Source organism: Myzus persicae, unplaced genomic scaffold (genome assembly GCF_001856785.1).
Source record: "Myzus persicae strain clone G006 unplaced genomic scaffold, MPER_G0061.0, whole genome shotgun sequence".
Taxonomy (NCBI): domain Eukaryota; kingdom Metazoa; phylum Arthropoda; class Insecta; order Hemiptera; family Aphididae; genus Myzus; species Myzus persicae.
The window spans coordinates 734801-757691 of NW_019104355.1; the positions used below are offsets into that span (position 1 = coordinate 734801).

Here is a 22891-nt window from a genome sequence, read left to right on the forward strand (position 1 = left end):
ACCACGGTTATCTACACAGGTTGGAGCTCACGCCTATGCTACCCGTGTATTGGCTATGTCGTGGTGGCGACCATACGCAACTAATAGCGCTAGGTGTACTTGGCCCTATTTTAACATATAGAAGATAGTATTTATAGTTGTTTTTAACTTATATTTCGGAATTAAACATTTTTACGAACAAATTGTACATAACTAAAATTATAAATCAAAATAATTTTTATTAGATTACATTATTATCAATTTATTATCTCTATTCAGTATCCAAGTAATTCAACTCTTGAGACGTAAACTTGTAAACATCGAACAATAAAAAACCGCGAACGGCCAAGTAGATGATAACTGCTGTTGTCTGTACGTCATGAACATTGTATTTTTTTTCGTGATCTATTATTTAATATTAATGTTATTTAATTTTAATTTTTAATATTTCATTTGACAATGGTTAAATGTATAATCGTTGGTTGTACATCTGGGTACAAAAGTAACATTGAAAAAGTGCACCAATTTGGTGCTCCTAAAGATTCTAAGTTACGAAGTGAATGGCAAAGGTGTATTCCTAGAAAAGATTTTATACTTAAAGATAATTCATATGTATGTGAAAAACATTTCAAGGAAGAAGATATCATAAAGTATTGGGAATCTGGTTCAGTAAAGGTATTTATATGATAATATATTTTTTTTTTTTTTTGTAAATTAATTTAATTTTGTAGGTACCATATACTAAGTGGAAGCTTAAAGAGGGAACCATACCTTCAATTTTCCCGGGTCCTTCATATTTATCTAATCTAAAAAAACATCGGAAGTTGCCTGCTGTTCGTCATGCAATTACACCAATAAGTAAATTTAGTAATGAAAATTCTGAAGATTGCATTAATAATTGTTCAATAAAACAAGAATCTTATCTTATAGAAGGTAAAATTTTAACAATAATATTATGTATATATTCATATATGAAATATACTTACAAACTACCTAAATTTAAATAATTTAATGAATAATAATAATGATAGTTTATTGCAATCTCATTACATAATCAATTATGTTTGAAAGTGAATGAGTTGAATTCATTAATTTAAACATAATATGTAATATAAAAAACAGTAATAATATGACATGCATCAAACAGATATAGGTAAATTAAAATAGAATTGGAATACAAAAATAATTTACATTTGAGATACCTAGTACACTATACCTGCATAATTTTTAAATTCATTAAAATTAACAAAATGTGAGAGATTAAATGGATCATTGGAATTAACAAATAATACTCTATAGTTAATTTGATTGATTTTATATTTATGTTTTAGATAATTTGTATCATAAGTTAGCCAACTTCCAATGTAGTCCATGGGTGAAATTACCTATGACAGTAGAAAATACAGATATATGTTTTGTTATTTTTATTGCAAACTCTAATTCAGTACCCACTGTTGAAAGAAGTATACAAGTCAATAAACAAGGTCAAGTGTCTTATGCTGTCAATGGTAAACTTATTGATATAACAGAACAAGGTATTGAAGTTGCAAAAAACATTGAAGATTTTTCAAATAATATTAAAAAATTTGAATCAATAAGATTATGTTATGGTAGTCCTATAGCAAATATTTTTCCAAACTTTCCTAAAGACTTGTGCACTAAATCAACTAAAGGCTTTCTCCAGCACAGACAATGTCTCCTCACCATTCAAAATTGTTCAAAAGACACTTATTGTAGCAAATGTAAATTATTGAAAAATGTGTTGGCATGTAGAGAAAAAAGGAAAGCTATTGGTTCTAAAGAAATGTTAGAAGTTTCTCCGTCCAAAAAGCCTAGAATCATTGAAATGAGAAAAAAAGCATATGCATTGCAAAGAAAGGTAACAAATTATGGTTACAATAATACTTGATGTATTCATCAACAAATTATTAAATGCATTGACTAAATTTCTGAAATTATCTTAACAAATTGTTATTGGTCGTTTCATATGGTAAAAATGCATAATAGGTACAATATGACAAAGATAATATTAATCAATGTAAATTAGTATATACCTGGGTCCTGAATGTCTTAAATAATATAAATATATTTGTATATTGAATACACTAAAATTAATATGAATACTATATATTTAAATCATAAGAGTTGTACAAAGACAGTTGGTGAAGGCAAAAACATTTAAAAGAATTTGCAGTTTACGTAACTTGTTTTTAAAATGATTTGTACTTGTTGGTATTATTTTTAAGTCAGTGCTAAAAACGCAAAGTAAAATAAAATATCATTATTAAAATGGATAGTTTATCGGTTTATTTATAAATTGTCTGTATTAAATTCATATTTTAATAGACAAATTATGCTAAATTTTTATACGAACAAGTAAATTGAAAATATGCGCAATGCACATTTCAGAGATTTGATGTATTTAAATTTAATTTTCAGACAACTATTAAATATTATAGGAGCTTAAAATATTATTGTGCAGGTATACATAGTGGACTGTAATATCTCACAATATAACACGGACCATCCTGTAGGTGTATAAACATTAATTATAATCAAAAGGTTAAATAAATATAATATAGGTGATATATAAATATGTACAATACTGTGCAAAATATTTCACAGCATAGTGACTTAGTGCTATAGTGCAGCCAGCAGTGAAAAATTTGGGAATAAAATTCAACCAAAGCGTGTTGATAATACAACAAAATAGGCATACCCAAACTTTAATTCAAGTTATGACAAAAACTCTGGTCTCCCGTTAAAAATGAATAAACCTTTCTTCTCAAGATTACGAAAGAGTTATGATTCGGTAATTTGGATAGGTAAATTTTATTTATATTTTTCAAACAGATATTCTTTGATAAAGTAAACCTAAAATAATTGATATTGTTTATATTAAGTAAAAATCCTGGAACTGAATACGATTAGGAATTAGGATACATCTTAGATATATATTTAAATTAAAGGATGACACCGAAAGAAATTCAAAATCTCGACTACCTGCCAGCTGTCGTTGGTACTAAATATCTTAATATTTACAAAATGCAGAATAAAATTAAATACGAATATCATTTATTTTTCTCGTTTCTTGACTTTATTCCAGACACTTTATCAAACAAAAAAATATAAGCAATTTTCAGATTCTTTTTCTGGTTATAACTCTCGAAACTTTTAAAAATAACCTTGAATAACCAATCAACTGTTCTGAGGCTAATAATGTTGCTATAAGCGTATTATAGTTCATAAGCTTATAGCACTGCCCAATTTAAACATGAATTTGTTGTTTTAAAATAATTTGTTGAAAATAAAATAAAACTTGAAACCAAGACAAATAACATAAATAATGACTTAATTGCATACACATTATATAATAGATCAAACTCTGGGACACAGCGAACAACTCCATAACACTATACTAGAAGATGTGATAGAAGGGAATTACCGAAAAAACCCAGAACAAATTGTATTAATCAAAGAATAAAAGCTGCAAGAGTCGACTCATACATACAACTCGAGGATGAAGCATCCGTGAGGAAATCATGAAAAAACCATTAAATTGTAAACCAATCTACGGATTGAAAACTAAAAACTAAAAATAATAACATAAAAATATATTTAAATAATTTATAAAAAATCTTGAACGAATTACTCAAACTATGTATCTAGATAACTAGTGAGAAGAAATTATTTACCCGATTCACATTTGTTATAATAATCTACATGCACATTGCACAGCTCGTGCTCAATTGAACTCATCTTTTTATTTATTGAAGGTTATTATTTTGAAGTTTGTATTATACTCACTTCCTCCCTTATATTCTCAAACGAATGAGTATTGAAGTTGATTTTCCAGTAAACTGATTACTGGTGATAAATTATGATCCCAAAATACCTCTAACTCTCTTACATAAATATTAACTCTTCTATTAGTAAAATATTTACATAAATATTGACATTTTCGACAACCGAATATTAATAAAAACTTATCCACACAAAAATTGTGAAATCAAAAGTTTCATTATTTAAAAAATTAATTACTACATATTTGTATGACGCATAACATGCTTATACTCTTACATACAAAAAATTGAGCATTGCTGTGAAAAGTTATTGAAGATATGTACAAAATATAAATCACTCAAGCTTTCTAATTATTTAGAAACAGTAATGATAAGCAGGTTTTATTATAAATAATAAGTACTGTCCCTATATTATAACGTATACTTTAGATAATATATGTACATCGATCATAAGGATTTTTATTTTATTTTAATTTCCATGTAAAAGAAATACAAATAACATTGTAAATTTGACTAGTATTTCAAAATTCGCAATAAAAAACATTTGTCGAACAAAAACGTCATGAAATAAAAATAAACCCCTTGAAATTCCAAGCGACTGTTAACTCTTCTGATTTTAATAATCTGTAAACTCTACTTATTACTTAAGTACTAGGTGCCTGAAGAACAAGAGAGGTACATAATTATTATAAGCTCTCCCGGGTCTGTAATAACTTTGTCTAGACATTATAATTTAACGTTTATAATAGTATAAAATAAACATAATTTTTTTTAATATTTACATTAAATTTAATTAAAAAAAATTATAATAGTTAAAGTTTATATTAAATACCTAATAAAAATAATAATTATTCAAATTATTTTCAAATCAAATTAACATTATAATTCAATTGGTAAAATTAAAAACAAACTTAAGGTGTCTATTTTTTTTTTTTTTTTGTAATCTGTATCGTCTATAATATTTAGCGACACAATTTTAAAACAACTCCGGAGAGTTTACATATTTCTTTCAGAAAAACATAATGTCGACCCGAGAGAGTATACTAGCAGGAGAGTTTACCACCGCTGGAAATTATATTATAAAATATGATGGTAGCCACAGCAGACCGTGAGGATCGTGTTAGTTTCTAATAAGTTCAATAATGAACAGTAAGAGGTACATATATAATGCATCAAAATCATCACACCATGCTTTGTCAAAATGTTGGTTTTACTTACAGAACTCTGCCTTGTCTGGTTCGTTTATGAAAACATGTGAAACAAAATAAATATTAAATAACAACTATTGATAAGGTATCGCTTTTGTAATTGTTTTCATAAAGGTACAACATAGTATAACCATGATATATAATACTATCGAATTAGTGACGTAGCCGGTGCAATGAAATGTGAGGGGAGTAAATACCCCCCCTCCCTGGCTACGAGCTACGACACTGATGATCGTGGATTTTTTCGTGAAACAAATTGACAGCGCACATATTATGATACATAAATGATTTTAGCCTGTATTCCTCACCTGGAACGCGGAATAACGTCCGGGCCTTTTGGGCCTGTTGTAGGACGGTAAGTATCGACGAATTGGGTCGAGTTCGTTTATGTGCAACAGGTTAGAAGTGAGCAGCTGAGCGATAACGTATAATGCTTGGTTCCACAAAAACAGCGGTGGGTCTTGGCTCTCCTCGTACTCGGGACCAGCCGACCTCAGCTGACTGCCGGGGTCCGCCCTTTCGTATTCCACGTTCTCCTTGGTGATGTAATAGAACATTGGCACATAAGGATCTGAAATAAATTGAAGGAGGGTGACAATGAAGTAGTGAACAGTTTACTACAGGGTACATTCAAAATGTTTGTGACTTTAAATTCCATAAATACTCAGATCTAGGAATGATCTCGTTTGTTTATTCAATGCTCAAATTGTATAAGCAAAAAATGAATTAAATTTATATTTTGTTGTGATTGTTAAAAAGTATTTATTATTTAAAACAAATGTAGTTTATTTAATGAAATTTCATATTTATATTAAATTAGAATTAAAATATATAGTAAAAGTAAAATAAAAAATTAAATAATATATTTTGACATCAGGTAGGTATTCATATTATTTGCTTCAAATTGTTTGTGTAAAAAAATATGAAAAAAATTACACTCTCATCAATAACACAACTTTAAAATCAATAGAGGGTAAGCTACTTAATTTTGAGAAAATCAATGACTGCACAAAGTTCAATTTAGTGCTAGGAACTAGTCCATATTAACTTCCTGCAGTATACACTGAGTAACTCTATAGTCTATACGCTACGGTAAGTCATCATATGTATGTAATACGCTGGGAATATAGATAATCGAAAAACTAGTACCTATATAATATATAAACTCCATCACCAACCAGTCATAAGCGTGTGAACTCTACCGATCTATCATCTATATTCTATAGCTTGTTACTATAATTTAAATAATTCGTATAAGTTTTAATTTATTTATTAATTTATCATACTCATACAATCAAGTTGGTTATAATATGTCGACTGTGGTCAACATCGTAATTAAACAAAGGAACTTTACTATACATTTCATCAAAAATATATACTATATTTTATCATATCAACTTTGGGTAAGTGGAGGAAAGGCATAAAAGGGATCTGAAGGGCTATAAATGGGTATAAAGGGATATGGTACAAAAAGTGAAAAACGCATAAAATAATTTCCTGCAATATTATCTTATTGGATTCATTGTCACTATTTATGTCGATATCAGTAGACTAACTATGTTTCGTTATCGATATACCTGGAGTGATTTACATGGTTCGTAAGCTTATAGGCAAATGGAATTTCCATTTGCTCAATTCGATAATTAATGTATAATAATATAGTGTGAACACAGACCGCCGAAACTGTCGATGGTCATAACGTCTTTCAGCAGCGTTTTGTACTCCTCGACCTGTTGCGGCAAATTTTTGAACACTCCATCGATTATCATGTATAGGTAAAATAATGGCCATTCATTCTCTATATTTTCGAAATCCTAAGACATAGGTAATATAATATAACCGATTGCAAACGCAGTGTCATCGAACACATTCCTAACGTAAAGCGTGGATTCGCCAATAACCACTGACCTTGGTTTCCCCGACGTTATAGAACTTTCTCTTTTTGTCCTCGATGGCACATTTGTAACCATCCCTCTTAAACCGTTTGAACCCGTAGCGGCCTTTGAGTTTCTTCACGATGTTGGCCTTGGTATACGACACCAACACGTCCTCATGAGTAGCGAAAGCAGGGTAAGACACGGTCGTTATCAATGCCGAATCGACAGCCTAAAAAGATAATTAGTTAATATAAGTAAATGGTAATCATGATAGAGATAACTAAATATATTCAAACCGATAAAACAATTTATATGCTATTTTAGTAGACCCGGAATGCTGCCATTTAAATGTAATCATTGTTTTTTTGATTTTCGGACTTAAGTTATCTTGGGTCATAGGCAACGCCAATTTTAACTCCGTTTGAATCTAGCTTTGGATATTAGCTATATCGCAATAAAACCGTTCGTCTTGAATACTGATGTTGTATCGAATATTTTTGGAGAAAAAATAGTTTTTAAAAACTTCACTAGAAATAACTACAAACTATATAGTTACTAGATCCTAACTTTATAGTTTATACAACAAAAGTAAATTATGTGTCGGTTTGACTGAATTAATACTTTATTATGGCAAACAAATCTGTTTTTCAAGCAAAACAATTATTACATCATTGTCTTTTACATGCATTTGATAACACAAAATAATTTAGACAGAATATATCGTCTGATTTAATGTTCAACCAGTCCATAAATATCGTATACCTGGTATTTGAATAATGTCAGTTAAAAACCAAAAATCAGTCTATGCGTTTTTAGTTTTTACAACAAAATATTGGTTTGGGTAAATTCATTATATGTCTGGCCAAAAAATTTATTTATCGGATACAATAAGCTATCATCACTTGTATATTTACACGTTTCATAATATTGTACCGTCAATAATATATCATAATATTATTTGGAGGGTGCAAAAAGCAGCAATTACTCACTTTAGAACTAGACTCTCGAGGCAATAAGGTTTCGAATATACTTCTGTTCCTGTTGTGTGCGTCGATATCTACGTATATTACAGACCAAGACGCTCCTTTGTCACCAAACAGATTGCAGCCGTTAATAGATTCCAATGCACTTTTTGCCATACCGATGGAACTAAACAATTACATTATAATGTAAGCTTTATTCGTAAGGTAAAACGTTTTTGGTTTTCGTAATTCTAATGTGGAGCATATTTGCTTGCATAATTAGTTACTTCTGTGTTAAGATAAAATGTATTTTTGTGCTTAGTACTACAAGTAAGAGTATAGAAGGAAAAACGATTAAAGAACTAGGGACAGTCAATATTTCCGGCAAAACCCCTTACAAAAATTATAAAATGAATCCCGAACGAAGTTTTCCTTGTTTTTCGAGGTTAAGAACTCATAAATGAGGAGAGTATAAAAGTGAAAAAATGTGGTTTCCTAGCTCTAAAACATTTAAATGAGAGAAACCTTAAGAACTTTTGCTGGATTTTTTTTGGTATTCACTCAAGACCAAGTTGGTTGGGAGTCAACAATATTATTGAGCCATATTCACAAATAGACCGTATGAAACATTAATATATAGAGCAAGTTTATAATCAAAGTCATCACAATTTTTATTAATTATTAAAATCTTATTGATGTGACTAAAAAATTTAAGTTTAATATAAAAAAGAAACACCAAGGTGTTTATAGCCTATAGCCCGCTGTGGTATTTTATTATTTTCCGATTATATTCAAAAACATTTAACGGATCAAAAGAAATCACTTAGGAATTTAATTCAGGTACGACAACAGTTAAGTCGAGAAAATAAGAAATTTACATTTTCATAATAAGTTTATGTATTTGTCAAATCATTAAGCCCCAGCCAAAAAAAAACCGTATAAAACCACATAATATTACGGTATACCACAATTGTTATAGTCCGGCGGGACTTCAATGTCCCGTATTTTAACAGGAAAAATTATTATGGAAGAAAAATGCCAGTTGTCAATACTTGTCATAGTAACAATCACGTGTTTTGATAACTTCTTTTCGTAAACAGACGTGTAGTTGTTGGTTTTTTCAATATTATTATATTATGTTGTTTCAATTAATTTAGAGAGGCATGAAAGTTATTTTTTATATAAAGTACCTTTTTATATGCAATTAATATATTACAAATGATTTTTTTTCTATAACTTTAAATGCACTAGGGAAGTTTGATATTAAATGCTATTTACTAATCGGGACTTTGAAGTCCCGTCAAAAATTACAGTGACGATGTGGACGACGCAGGCGATGTTAAGTATGCATCTCAAAACCAATAGTCTCGTCCATATTCTAAGAGCATACATTATAAAGGTGTAGAATGGCAGACCTAATTCTGGGGAGCTAAGATAGAGGGTAAAGCCCACTCCAAATTTTGTTTAGTGCTCCTCGTACATTTTTTTCTAAAACATTTTTAGAACACATGTCGTCTACCAGAAACATTATCACAAACACTGCCTCCTCATATAAATCCATCAGTCATCACGCTACGCCTATTAATTGTAAGGTTCACCTTTGTTTGAACGAAAAAAAACTACTCAAATGAATACCATGAAATATAAATAAATATCTTAATTAGTTCATTGTGTAGTAGTTTTATTAAAATTGTAATTGTTAAATTTTTTTTAACACAAAAATTAAGAAGATAATAATAAATTAAAATACAATAAATTATTGGCGGGCAGACTCAAATGCTTTGACGTTTCCTAGGATTTGAGCAGCCTTGTTTTACACTGTCACTCACGCAAGTCCTTAATAAAAAACTCCTTGGTAAAATTAATTAAAATACAAATTAAATATATCATTATGATACACATATGACTTATTGCTAAAAAGTGTTTAAGACATTGATTTAAATTTTAAAAAATAAACATTATTATTTGTTGTTTTTTGTTTTAAAAAAGTCGAATAATTAATATCATTTGACGTTGTATTTACCTAAACTACTTAACGTTACATTTAAAATAAAACTTTTAGCTAACAAAAAAAAAAAAATAGATAATTAACACAAACACATAGTACCTAAAACGTATAAAGGTCAATGATGAACGCTTAAAACTATATGGGAACATAAATCCCACTGAAATTTTTTCCATGTAAGCCATATCATATTTAGTGTGTGGTGCTATAGGACGTTGCTACCGTGAACGGTAAACAATTTATGCTCATGTGTTTTTGTCCATCCTACTGTCGACCTATAGTAATGCGGAAATACTTTTAAAAACTAATTTGATTTCATTATTATGTATAGTGTATACTCAAGTTCACATTTTAAGATTTTCTGATTTTAACTCTGAATAATCAACGTGATTACACCGTATTATCTACATCGTGGTTGAGCGTAAGTTTCTGACTAGAACCCGCGGTGTCATAGTGTTGTATGGCCCACCATCACGTACATTTCCCCAACCCCACCCATTTCGATTTTTCAACTTTTCCAACTCCAATATTTAGTGCTCTAATCCTGCCAACTCCTGTCGCATATCCTAGAATTCCTGCTCAATGAGCGTTCCCACAATAAACAAAAAACTAAGTGCGGGGGTGTTTTTTGAGCAGGAATTATTCTGGGATTCGCGACAAGAATTGGCAGGAATGGAGCACTAAATATTGGCGTTGGAAAAAGTTGAAAAATCGAATGGGCGGGGTTGGGGAAATGTACGTCCCACCGTCGCCAATCAGCCAAGGTGGGAAATACCGGCATCTCTGAAGCGTTGCTACAGCTTTGGGTACGACGTCCTCCAAACAATTTACTTTCATTATTTTTTAATTTTGTTATATATTTTTGTATTTTCGTAGATTTTAGTTCTGAAAGTGAATCTAATTACTTATGTAGTAGGTCAAGATCTCAGTATTAACTCCACGTGTTATATTTACGGCAGATTTTTGTCAATGCGATTAAAGTACCTACGAGTCAGAAATCATAACGACTTTAACCTAACGGAATCAAGGAATACTAACCTTGCATGAATTTCAGGCGTGTTGTCATTATACGAACTACCTCGTTCCCACATAGCGTAATCTGGCGTTCTGTAGGCGCGTTCTATATAGTAAACTAAATTTTGCACAAACGCAACTTCGTCTTTCGTATAAATTATTTGCAGCCCTGATGTGGTCATTTGGACCAAATATATGAGATACAACGATACGGCATCAATCTGTGTAAAAATAATTAATTTAAATTACTTATATAAATTAGACAATATAGAGACCTAGGGACATTTCAAGTCTCCCATATTTTACATAATGTAATAGGTGTACAACTATAAGGAACGATGAAAACAATTGTTTAGGAACTTGGGCCGATCTAGGAGGACAGCCCGGCAAGTAATTTCTTCCCAATCCTGTACTGTATACAAGGTTTATGTAATGTTTTAGAGTCTATTGTTATTCGAGTTAGGTTACAGATGAAATGTATTTCATTAGAAACTCGATTAAGTACATTTATTATTTTATTACTCCAGAAAGTTAAAATGTTACGATGTATCAAATGACAACATGGTAGATACTCATTATTTTTATAATTATTAATATATTTTTGTGTGTCATAATATTTACTAAATATTCATCGATTAATTTTATTTATTTATGTGTTACCACTTCGATTAGCCTATCAAATCATCTGATAAATCGAATCATGAACAAAGTTACATCATATTAGTATATTACCTAAATAATATGTGCTTGAAATATTTACAAATTTGGGATATCCATTCTTCATAAAATCATAAATAAATTGTTTTATCTAGAACCTGCTAGAGTGCTAGCCTATAACCTTTCTACCACAATTTTATACCAAAAAGGCATATTGTAAAGAATTTATTAGATTTATTGTATTTATTGTATAATTTTTATCGAAAACATTATTATCAAAGAATATACCTAAAAAATTACTAAAAACAATTCACTCACCATCCAATATAATAATTAAACGTTAATAATAAGTTTAAATTTAAGTTGGATCTATACTATGTAAGCAATACTACCCAATACCCATATAATAATATGTATCAATAATGTATTATTTATTTAAAAATATTAATTTCTTAGGTAGATATATTTTGCTTTATTTACAGCTTAAAAGTATACTTTGATCAAATATTGTATTTTTAAACAACTTCAAGTGAGAATATATTATAATTAAAAAGAAAATGTTATCAAAATTGATTAATTCTTATACTTATATTTATTATATTACAATTGATCAACAAGAGGGTGGTCCTGAACCCCCTCCCACTCCGCATAAAAAAAAATCATCTTCTCATATCAAGTGATAAATTGTATTTAGTAATTTGCTAAAAATTATAATGATAATATTTAACAATAATAATATAAAATATAAACAAAACAAAATTTTTAAATTATGTAACGGTATTCTTAGGAGATTTATAATTAGATACACCCATGTTGACTACTAGAATAATGAATATAGTATAGGAACATTTACAAGTTTAACGAGACTAACTAATCATTGATACTTATAAATAAGGAAATGAATAAATGTGTGTAATATATTATGTAAAATGTGAACCTTATTCTTATGAATTAAAAATATAGAACAAATAATTGTATAAGCATATTTACATACATTATTAAGTCGCTAGAGAGTAAATAGTTCTCTTTAAATTACAATATGAATTTAAATTAACAAGATCCAATATTCTTTACCTGTAAATGAGGATATCCGTCACCGGAGTGAACAATATCACCATTTGTTAAATTAAACTTTGAATGTAAAGCAAATTTATTGCATTGATGTTTTTTGAAACATTCTATTAGATCCGCCTGTCTGATCCAGCATGCCAATATTCCTCTCATGCATTTAACCGCAGACTGACCCAACTCATAAGATTTCCCTCTGTCGTCATCTATTCGCCTGTATACATACAATATGTGCAATCAACAAAAAATATAAAATTGACTGTATTCTAAATTAGCCCCATTGTTTGTTACGAAAAACTTAATTAGCCTAAGATTTTACTTGATTTTATTTTAATATTGTATACGCTTAATACATCCAATAATATAGGAAACAATATTTTACGGTGTACAATATGACATAACTAAATATAAAATAACTATACATTATTACTTATTAGTCTAGGGCTCGGAAGTTGTAGGAATTGCAAATTGCTCTGTATGCTCTCAATTTATAGCAGACCAAGCTAGAAATTTGAAATATAAAATGGCGAGTTAAAAAATTGAAAGTTAAATATGCATATTTTGTATACTTTGACAATTTTAACGAAAAAAGTGTATATTTCATTGATTTTAAAAGCATATTATGCATATTTCATGTTTTTCTAAAAAAAATTGATTTTTTTCTCTCTTAAACCTGTATATACTTAAATTTAAATTACATATAAAACACAAAGTTATCAAAAAAGGTGTTTACTGTCATCCACATAGTCAATTACAAAGTTAATACAGCATTGCAGCGATATAAAATGCATTTAGTCCATCAAGCTAGCATGCCGAAATACTTATTTGTAGTACTTACTATATCTTATAGTCGATAAGTTATCGTTGAACTGAGGTTGAAAGAAGTTTTTCTCGATGTGAAAATCTTCTATCGAATAATCGTCGTTCGATTGAAATTAAAAATCTTAAGAAAGTATTGGTGGTTCAATGCAATAACTTAACAGGTATTAGAAAACATGTATTTTTTTCGTAATTTAAAAAATACTGAAAAAAATATTATTAATTTTATTTTCAGCTCAATAATATGTCAAAATACTAACCAGATAAAGTTTTTTTTTCAGTTATAAATAGTTCTTATGTATATTATTAATTTATTAGCAACATCTGATGTATTTTATTTTTGGAATTTAGAATAATTTTTTTGTATATTTAACATTTTTAATTCATATTTTGCAATTTTTCGTGCATATATGCATGCATATTTTGCCTTTTTAGCTCCTACAACATCCGAGCTCTACTTATTACCAAACATAAAAATATTTTGCTTCATGATACCTACGTCCTAAATAAAATATTGAAAAAAAATATTACCTGTACGCTTGAAATAAACTCCAAATTGCAGCAGCACAATAAACGCTATCTCTAACGCTGGCCACTTTTTCGTCATCCGACAATACTGGAAATAGACCGGTTATTGCACTTTGATATCTCAAAAGTTGCCTTTTCACTGAAAATAAAATTATTTTATTTTATTATTATTTATGTATTTTTAACGCCATTATGAGCAGGCCTTATTAATACTTTGAATTTTGCGGGATCTGAATAGATACTATACCCATGTAATTATATGGAACAAAATTAATATTTCATAAGCTCTAATACAAGATTGACATAAAATATTACGCCAACTTCTAAGTTATACCTAACTCAAAAAATGGAGTAAAGTTTTTTCTTTCTATTTTGTTACAATTTTCAAAACCTGAAATTGTAATATAAGATTTTTTGTAATGCCCGTGTTTTTAAAGTACTTATTTAAATACAAATGTTATACCATTTTGGTAAAATTAGAAAATTAGTAAACTACTTTAAAGTAAAAAATGGAAACAATTTTTATCACGAAGTGCTATTTTCCATAAGTTGTACATATATATTATAGCAATTTCGAAATTTTGAAAACACATAAACATTTTTTTTTTTTTTATTAAGATTTTAGTTATTTTGTTGTGTATTTGTGTTTCAAAAATATTAAAATGGATACTTAGAACATTTCAATGTACCTACTTGCATTATTATTTAATAAGCCAAATGAAATTTTCAAAATGTTTGAACTGACAAACCTATTCAAACCACTTTACGTGTACTTTACTTGTTGACTTTTAGATTTTTAGCCAAGCAATCAATGAATTGATTTTATAATTGTTTGTATTAAAGGCACAAAACCATGCACTAAACATTAGACAACTATAAGTTATGAATAATATTACAAATTAAAATGATTTTTTGCTATACATTAGGTGTCTAGAGAGTTATTGTAATGGATATGTTAAATTTGAATTTAATGATATACTATCATTGAACACAAAAAATGTTTCTGAACGAAGACGCAGTCTATTAAAATATTTGATGATGTTATTGCGATTAAAGTATTTTATTACACATTAGGCCTTAATATTTAGTATTTAAGTATTTTTCCCAAAAATTACAATTGAAAAATGTCATTGTGTGCTTAAAGTACAACAATGTTATATAGACATTTAAATTCAAATTATATATTATAACCTGGAAGAATGACGATTTTGGTTATTGTATTGTCATTAAATATTGTGTGTGGTTACTTGAGACTTTTAGAGTACCTACATAGCTATATTTTATACACACAATGACATTTTCAAATGAATTTTTTGTTTTGTCATTGTGTGTATTAAATAATATAACAATATCCTCTAAAAGTCTAAGTATACCAAGTATCTCAAGTGCCCAAAAATAATATTATAAAATTACAATAAAATAACTAAAATCGTCATTCTTGATTTTAAAATGTGATTTACTAGAAATTTTAACTTAAAATGTCTATTAAAAATAACTGATTACCTATATACTTTTTTGATTCATTGATAATAGTAGGTATAGACTATATTTATGAGAATCCTTGTTTAACATTTTCAATTCTTATAGCTATAAAAAATTTAACATTTTGTATTTTTTAAACTACAAAATAATTTTAAAATGTTTAAATTTGTTGAAATGTTAATTTTTTTTAAATTTGAACTTTAAATACTTAGATCTTTAACATATCTCAACTGCTATTATAACTACTTACGAGGCACGAGGAACCTTCTATTAAATTGTCATGTTTTTTTACCCAACGAATATTATTTCATTAAAATGTATACACTAAAAAACTGAAATAAATTTCCAATTTCAAATAGCTATAAATGATTTAAAACGAGTAAAATTTTTTTTTAAATATTTAATCACGTAAAGAAAAAATGATTTAATAGAAATGTGATGGACATTTTTAAGTAATTACCTATGTTTATATTTTTAGTAACAACAAAATAAGAAAATCGTTGCATGAGAATTTGTTAGTTTACGGGTGAATATTCAACATTTGGGTTGGGTATTGAACATTTTCAAAATATTTTGCCTTGTTTTTTGCTATTTATATTTTGTAGTCATAAGAAATTTTTCAAATTTTTTTTAATTATTCTAGACAAAGACTTTTTTACTCAATAAAAACATTTAAAAATATAATGCATTGTTTCTCATAAGTTTTGTTCAAAAATATTAAAGATACATTGGCTCAAATATTTTTATATGCATTTATAGTTCAAGTTTTGACAAAATTTATCAAAATGTCGAACATTTTCAAATTATTTTTATGTTAGAATTCGTTAACTATTTTCTTTCCATTGCTAACATTAAAAATTTTAATTTAAGATTCAACACAAATTTTTCTACCATAATCAATAAAAAAAACTTTCACCAAATGTTAAAATCACCATGTTTCATGCATAGTAAAATTGTCAAATTATTTTGAATCTTTTTGAACTTTTTATAAACAATGAGACATTTTCCTCAATCAGTCAATAAATATATCGGTAGTAAAAATTAAAAAATTAAAACACAATATCAACATAAATTATTTATTATAAATTATAATACACGGGGGTAATAAGTCATCAATATTAAAATATTTGAAGAAAAATTTTAAAATTAATAATTTAATATTAAATGAAATATTTTAGAAGATTCTGTGTAAAAAATATCTTATAGTTTTAGTGTTTATTTTATATTAAATAAACAATAAAAATTATGATAATATTCACATAATACTACCATGATCAACGATCGCATGGTATCGCATGACTATCGCATGGTATCGTACATATAATTGAATATTACGAATTACCGAAAGTATCTTTTGTACGAGGAATTACTAGAATCACCCAAAATATTTCAACTAATTTAAATTTTTAAATTTGAGTGAAGTGATAAATGTATTTATTTAACAATGATGTGTGTTTTTCAATATTGGAAAGTGAATGTAGATAATACTTTGAGGGGGGGAGCTAAAAGTACAAAAATTGCAATAGTTTTCAAAAATGTAATTAGTATTTTAAAATTGAAAAATTATTTGTACATCTTAAAAAAATGACTAAAAAAAGTCATTATTGCGAATGTAAAATTTGCCACGATGAGCGTGAGTCAGAGAGAGAAAAAAATGTGCTGACATCTTCTAAGTCGGTCCGACTCCGAAGTCACTGTGGAACATAGGTAAGTTACGTTTGATAAGTTTCAGATTACTGAAAAGCCCGTTCGCTGGTACCTATCTGTTGTAATAGGTGACAAAAACGAAATACGACAAAAGCAAACCGCTAAGAAAGCGGGGGAATAAAATGAGCCGAATTTCCAATAATTTGTTTATTTTTTTTAGGGCATCAATCTATTATACTACTAGACAATAAATAAGTATATGGAAAGAGTAACAGCATAGAGGACGCTTTTTGATTACTCGATTAATCGTACGAACAGTATAGTGCACTAGTGCATAGTAGCAGGATAAGATAAAAAGATATGTAGATTATTGTATTTTTTCTTAAAGATAGCATACATCACTCCGAGATGTTGTTAAGCAGCTCGTAATGATATTTTTATAAACAGTTATTATCTAGTAGTATATGGTCTATATGGTGCGTATTCTATATATATTTTAGGAATTTATGAATAAATGAAATGTTAATATATAATTGGCTTATAGAGTATTGACGGCTTCCATTATAATATAATTTGATAATGATTATTAATGTATTAATAAATACCAAAATTTTAATTCGTGTTTCTTATATCATCATACATTAATAATACTAAAATTATTATTAGGTACTGATGATTATTCCAGTTTTCCGTGTATTAATATATTATTAGCATCACATCCGAATAATATCTGCCAATAATACATTTTTATCACTTAGTAGCCATTACAATCGTTGGTTCAGGAAAAAAAATTTTTAAAAAAATTAAAATTTTAGATATTATGCGTCTTAAGAATTACTATAAAATGCCGACTAGAAATTACTATTGCCAATATTCTAGGGGAGTGTTACCCTCCCCCTTTATATCACTAACTCCGAATAAACGAAAATAATATTATATTATTAACAATAGTTATAATACCTAATTAATAAACTACTGTTATCATAATCTTCGTGTAGAGTCGACGGATAGAAAAAAGAGTTTTTACGATTTATATTAGGTATTATATAATAATACAAGACGCAGTCTTCTGCACTTTATTCTCATTATCAATTTTATTGAGTACTAATTAGTGATCTATTAGCTGCCACTAACCTTTTGTCTAGGTACACTAAAATCAACTATTTTACAATTTATATATATGTATGACTACCGCCACCGTATAAAAACCGTAACAATATTAGATAAGTAGAGTATAATAATATTGGCAATATTTACTTTCATCCATATTACTTTATACGATGAATTATTGTATATTATATGAAATTATAATATAGCGCAATCACAAATCATAAATTATTATTTATCTCGGTAGTTTTTAATCATTGGTATGTAAGTAACCGATAAACTATAGTAATTATATAGTCTATATAGGTATTATTAATATATAATTGTCTTATTTATCAAATTTTTTGAGTCGTAACAGCAAGAAAAAAGATTTTTTGGACAAAATGACCTATCGTAAAAATAGCACAGGTCGGTGTTTTCTTGGAATATAATATTCTCGATAAATTCAATATTCGTATCTTAAAATCCAGGCGCCTATATTATAATTAAATAATAACATGCGGCAATTAAAATGGCACAATCTATAATCGATATAGTTTAATATTATATTACATTTACTAGTATTACACAGTTCAACATACAACAAGCTATACGGGCTTATAGAGTTTAACGTCAAAACTAAACTTTGAAGCAAATGTACTTTATATCATGCACTCTTTTTTTGAATCCTAGGCTAGGATTATAATTGTTTGTAAGTATTTCTAGTCGCTTTTAAAAACTATTGAACATTTTACTTTTGACCCCCCCCCCCCCCAAAAAAAAAAAAAAAGTACCAACTATATTCGCTTTCCGAGCAGAAAATATACAGTTGAAGAAAATCGAAGTACTTTGACTGCCTCAAAAGGTGATGACAGACAAAATTGTGACGGTAGGTATGCCGTAGCTCTGTGCCAAAGCTATGAAACTTTCAAAGGAAAGCGAGCTCAATAATCGTAGGTTATCATTAGTTATAAATTATGAACAAAAAGTGATTAAAAATAATTTAATGAACAAAACAAAAATGGTATACTTTGTTATTATAGAAATGACATTGTTTTAATTTTTCCAAAAACTTAAATCTATGGAAGAAAAAGGTGATCATTGTTTATGAGCGAAAAATGAGATCTACAAAAAATCGATGTGGTCCGAGCGCACTGAGTAGATAACTTTAATCGCGATATTTTTGTGTACCTTCTCAGCAAAATTAGATCTATTATCTGTAATAATGATGATTTAATTAATCATATTAATTACAAAAATTGTTAATCAAATACACATTACATATTATCCGTTTGTTCAGAGTATTTTTGGAAACATCGTGTTTTTTAGCTTAAAATATTAAGAATTTACATTTTTTGGAATTTTCTTTTTAGGAAAAGTTGGTATTTTTATGCTCAAGTTGTTAGTGATTTTACTTACTTTTCTTTTATTGTAAATAAGCCACTTGAAAATTACAACGTAGGTTTTACGCGGTGTATTAACAATACAAAAAGTAAGTAAGGATAAGTAAATTCTGATTACACCAACGCGTTAAGCATAAAAATACTAACACTTGAAAAAAAAAATCCAAAAAACTACACTCGTTCCTAAGGTTTAAATGTACCTATATAGATACCGCTACACAGTATTTTTTGAAATATCGGCCTTCTTAGTGCTCTTTTCTGACCAATCCCGCACTAAATGCCGTCAAATTATGACTCTCTTTTCGACACCGAGTGACTACACTGCATTATCTACATCGTGGGTCCGAGACACACCTAAGTACCTAACTAAAGTTTTCAAAGTGTTCCGTGGTGTTAAAAAGTTTGGGAAACACTGCCATGCACTAATAGTAGTAATAGTACTATGGGTAGATAGACACTACAGTACTCTTTATCGAGTTTATCGTATACCCATCAAATAATATATTTCCATACTACATTTATTACGTAATGATAAATAGATATGAGAGAGTGATTAAGTGTCATAACTTACAACTCACAACGCACGTGTGTTGTATCCAGTTATAATATAAATCATTCGTTATCGACAGTAATATTATTATACTTAGATTATAAAAACCATTACATAATATACGATACGCGTATATACGGAGCGATCGTCATAACTAGGACTCAAATGTTATTATTTTGTATCCGTATATATATATATATATTTATTTATACATCATAATCAGGGCAAAATAACGATTCTTTCTACAACTTATTAATGGTGAAGTTAATGCAACTGCCCCTATCTAAAGTTAATTTCAGAGTTCCCACTTTTTGTTCCAGATCCTCTTTCCCTTAATTATTGAACTAATCGCCCTATTGTCCGTATGACGATACCGGCCAACGAGGACCCTCAATTACTGAGTGTAATTATTGTCTGTTCGTTCTTAGATTTTTTGTTATTTTCATGTCAATTATTATTTAATATGCAAAACAATGTTATTGGGCTCGTCCCGTATTTAATATAAATAAATAAATAATATCCAAGCAGTGAGTAGGTATTCAATGCTATCAATATTTTGTCCGTACCTACCTACGTGTACGAGGCTCCGGACTCGGAAGTCGTAGAAGCCAAGCACACGTCATGTTTTATGGTTATAATAAAGTTAACATAATATGAAGATGTATAAGATATGTAGTGAATGCAAACTGCAAATCCGAACCAACAAAATATATATTCGCCCAATACGCTATGATTATTTTATTACAAATACAACAAGTGAACGAAAATGTGTTGCATCGTAGGCGAGAAACTTGGTGGTCCTAGGGCCATAAGAGACAGAGTCACAGAGGACCCCCTCTTTAACACAGAAATTCGATATCTCGATTTTAACAAAAATATTTACTAACAATCCAAACAGACGACCGTATTTTGCCGTTCAGTTTTTTATATTATAGAGTTGGGAGGAACACGACGACCGGCCGGAAAAATCCGATAGGTACGTTATTTCGACCCTAAATAGTGATTCTAGGAACCAACAATAATATTATAAGTCATAACGATCGTAAGGAGACGACGACGTATGACGCACAAATTACAATATTTTCATCAACAGGTTGATCGAAAGCTGCGAAGCCTACACGATAGTGGCTGCCTTAGAAATAATATTCTTAGAACGGCTGTGCTGCAATTACTGCGTACAAGTTGTGATAGTTTATCTGTACAGCTCTATGGCCGACCGTTTGAAAAACGAATTTCTTATAAAACTGGACAATAATATTATATAATTTAAATGAAAAAAAAAAACTATCAATGTTATACATTTTTATACACAAGCATCATCAAGGCATATATTATACGATTCGATATCGACATTTGACTTGTGGCACAACGGATCGTCTGTGGGCCCGGGGGGAGAGGGGGGAGAGGGTCATATGTCTGACCTATGCCGTAGTAGATGTCCAAGTGCTTGACCGTCTCCTCGTAATTGGATATTTTCAGGTGCAAGTCGACGTCGGTGACGAAACTCGTATTTTTAGCGCTCATCGCGACCGGCCGCGCCGTTGTCTGCAGCGAATGACACCACACCGCACCGCAACTGAACGTCGTCGAACACTACGAGATAACAATGCGTTATTACGACCGCGGTGACTAACCGCGCAACACTATTACTACACTGCGGTACGATAACGATAATATTATTATTTATCGGTACAGCGATAAAAAAAAAATATAATCATAAAAACACGAACGTCGCGACGCGGGTAGGTACTCTATTCGTCGGTCGAGACGCCGCACTTGTGGCCCGGGACCGAAACGAGACGCGCGCACGTTGCCGACGACGGGTCAGCTGTTACTGAACGCACGGCTCTGCGGGCACTACGTCCGACGTCGGTTGTACGCACAAACTCGCACGAACGTAGGTATTATATTGTTAATTATTATTATTATTATTATTATTATTATTATTATTATTACTATTTTCGAGCGGCGTCGAGTGTGTGCTTGCGACGCGCGTTGCAGTGCATGCGTAGCATACGGCACGTTCCAAAAATACACGCACGCCAGTGGCGTGATCAGGAATCCGGGGTGAGATGATGTGAGTTTTTATAAACGTGAGGTCGTTAAATTGCACAGAACGTCATAATATTATTTGCCTAATGATTCACTAATGATGTTCAAAAATAATAAATCAAACAATTAAACTCAATCTATTGTTTATAATCATTGTAGGTATTATGAAGTCCATCTTTCATTTTTTTTTTTTTTTTGCTAAGACGTCTAGTGCGACTGAGATTTAATTTTTATGTCCCGATGAAATGACCACGTCGTTAGCCCGTTCAAGAGTTCCCATTGAGTTGGTGAAAATTCATAGTTGGTATAAATAATAATTTGGCCGAGATTCCGATGCACTTTGAATTGTTTTCTAATCTATCTCGTTCTATACCATACACGTTTCGCGTGTTTTTTAATCAGAATAAGAAGTTTTAATTCGCACTTTATATTAACAAGTCTAGATTTTAAGTTAATTTTATTAATTTTTAGAGCATTTTAGGATTTTTAATGTTTCTAAATCCAAAACTTGAATTTGAAAATGTATTTAAAAATGTTTATGTTCTTACATGATTTTATATAAATTGAACAAAAACTTTATACAAGATTGCAAAACTTATTTGTACAGAGCAGATCTTATCCCGAAATTCCAATTTGGGTTTAAATCTAACCACTCAACAGTACAACAGCTTTTCATACAACAGAGCATATAAGTAGGTACCTACTTTATTCGAAAAGCACTGTCATACCAGTGCTGTATTTATCGACGTCT

The 22891-nt window shown here is 29.3% G+C and overlaps 1 protein-coding gene across 2 annotated transcripts in view; it reads right to left on the minus strand.

Annotated features, from left to right (window-relative positions):
- Window positions 1-21987, minus strand: part of LOC111041442 (probable phosphorylase b kinase regulatory subunit beta) — a 37992-nt gene extending 16005 nt beyond the window's left edge. Inside the window, exons 1-9 of one of the 2 annotated variants that reach the window (XM_022325714.1) lie at window positions 21510-21612; window positions 13924-14059; window positions 12580-12787; window positions 10873-11069; window positions 7857-8016; window positions 6899-7096; window positions 6666-6804; window positions 5299-5561; window positions 5001-5015 (exon numbers count right to left, since the gene is read on the minus strand). In XM_022325714.1, the coding sequence (XP_022181406.1) occupies window positions 5001-5015; window positions 5299-5561; window positions 6666-6804; window positions 6899-7096; window positions 7857-8016; window positions 10873-11069; window positions 12580-12787; window positions 13924-14059; window positions 21510-21612 (1419 nt within the window). Of the gene's footprint in view, window positions 1-5000; window positions 5016-5298; window positions 5562-6665; window positions 6805-6898; window positions 7097-7856; window positions 8017-10872; window positions 11070-12579; window positions 12788-13923; window positions 14060-21509 lie in introns of both variants that reach the window. The other variant, XM_022325715.1, reaches the window with a different exon arrangement.
- Window positions 21988-22891: the final 904 nt, after the last annotated feature.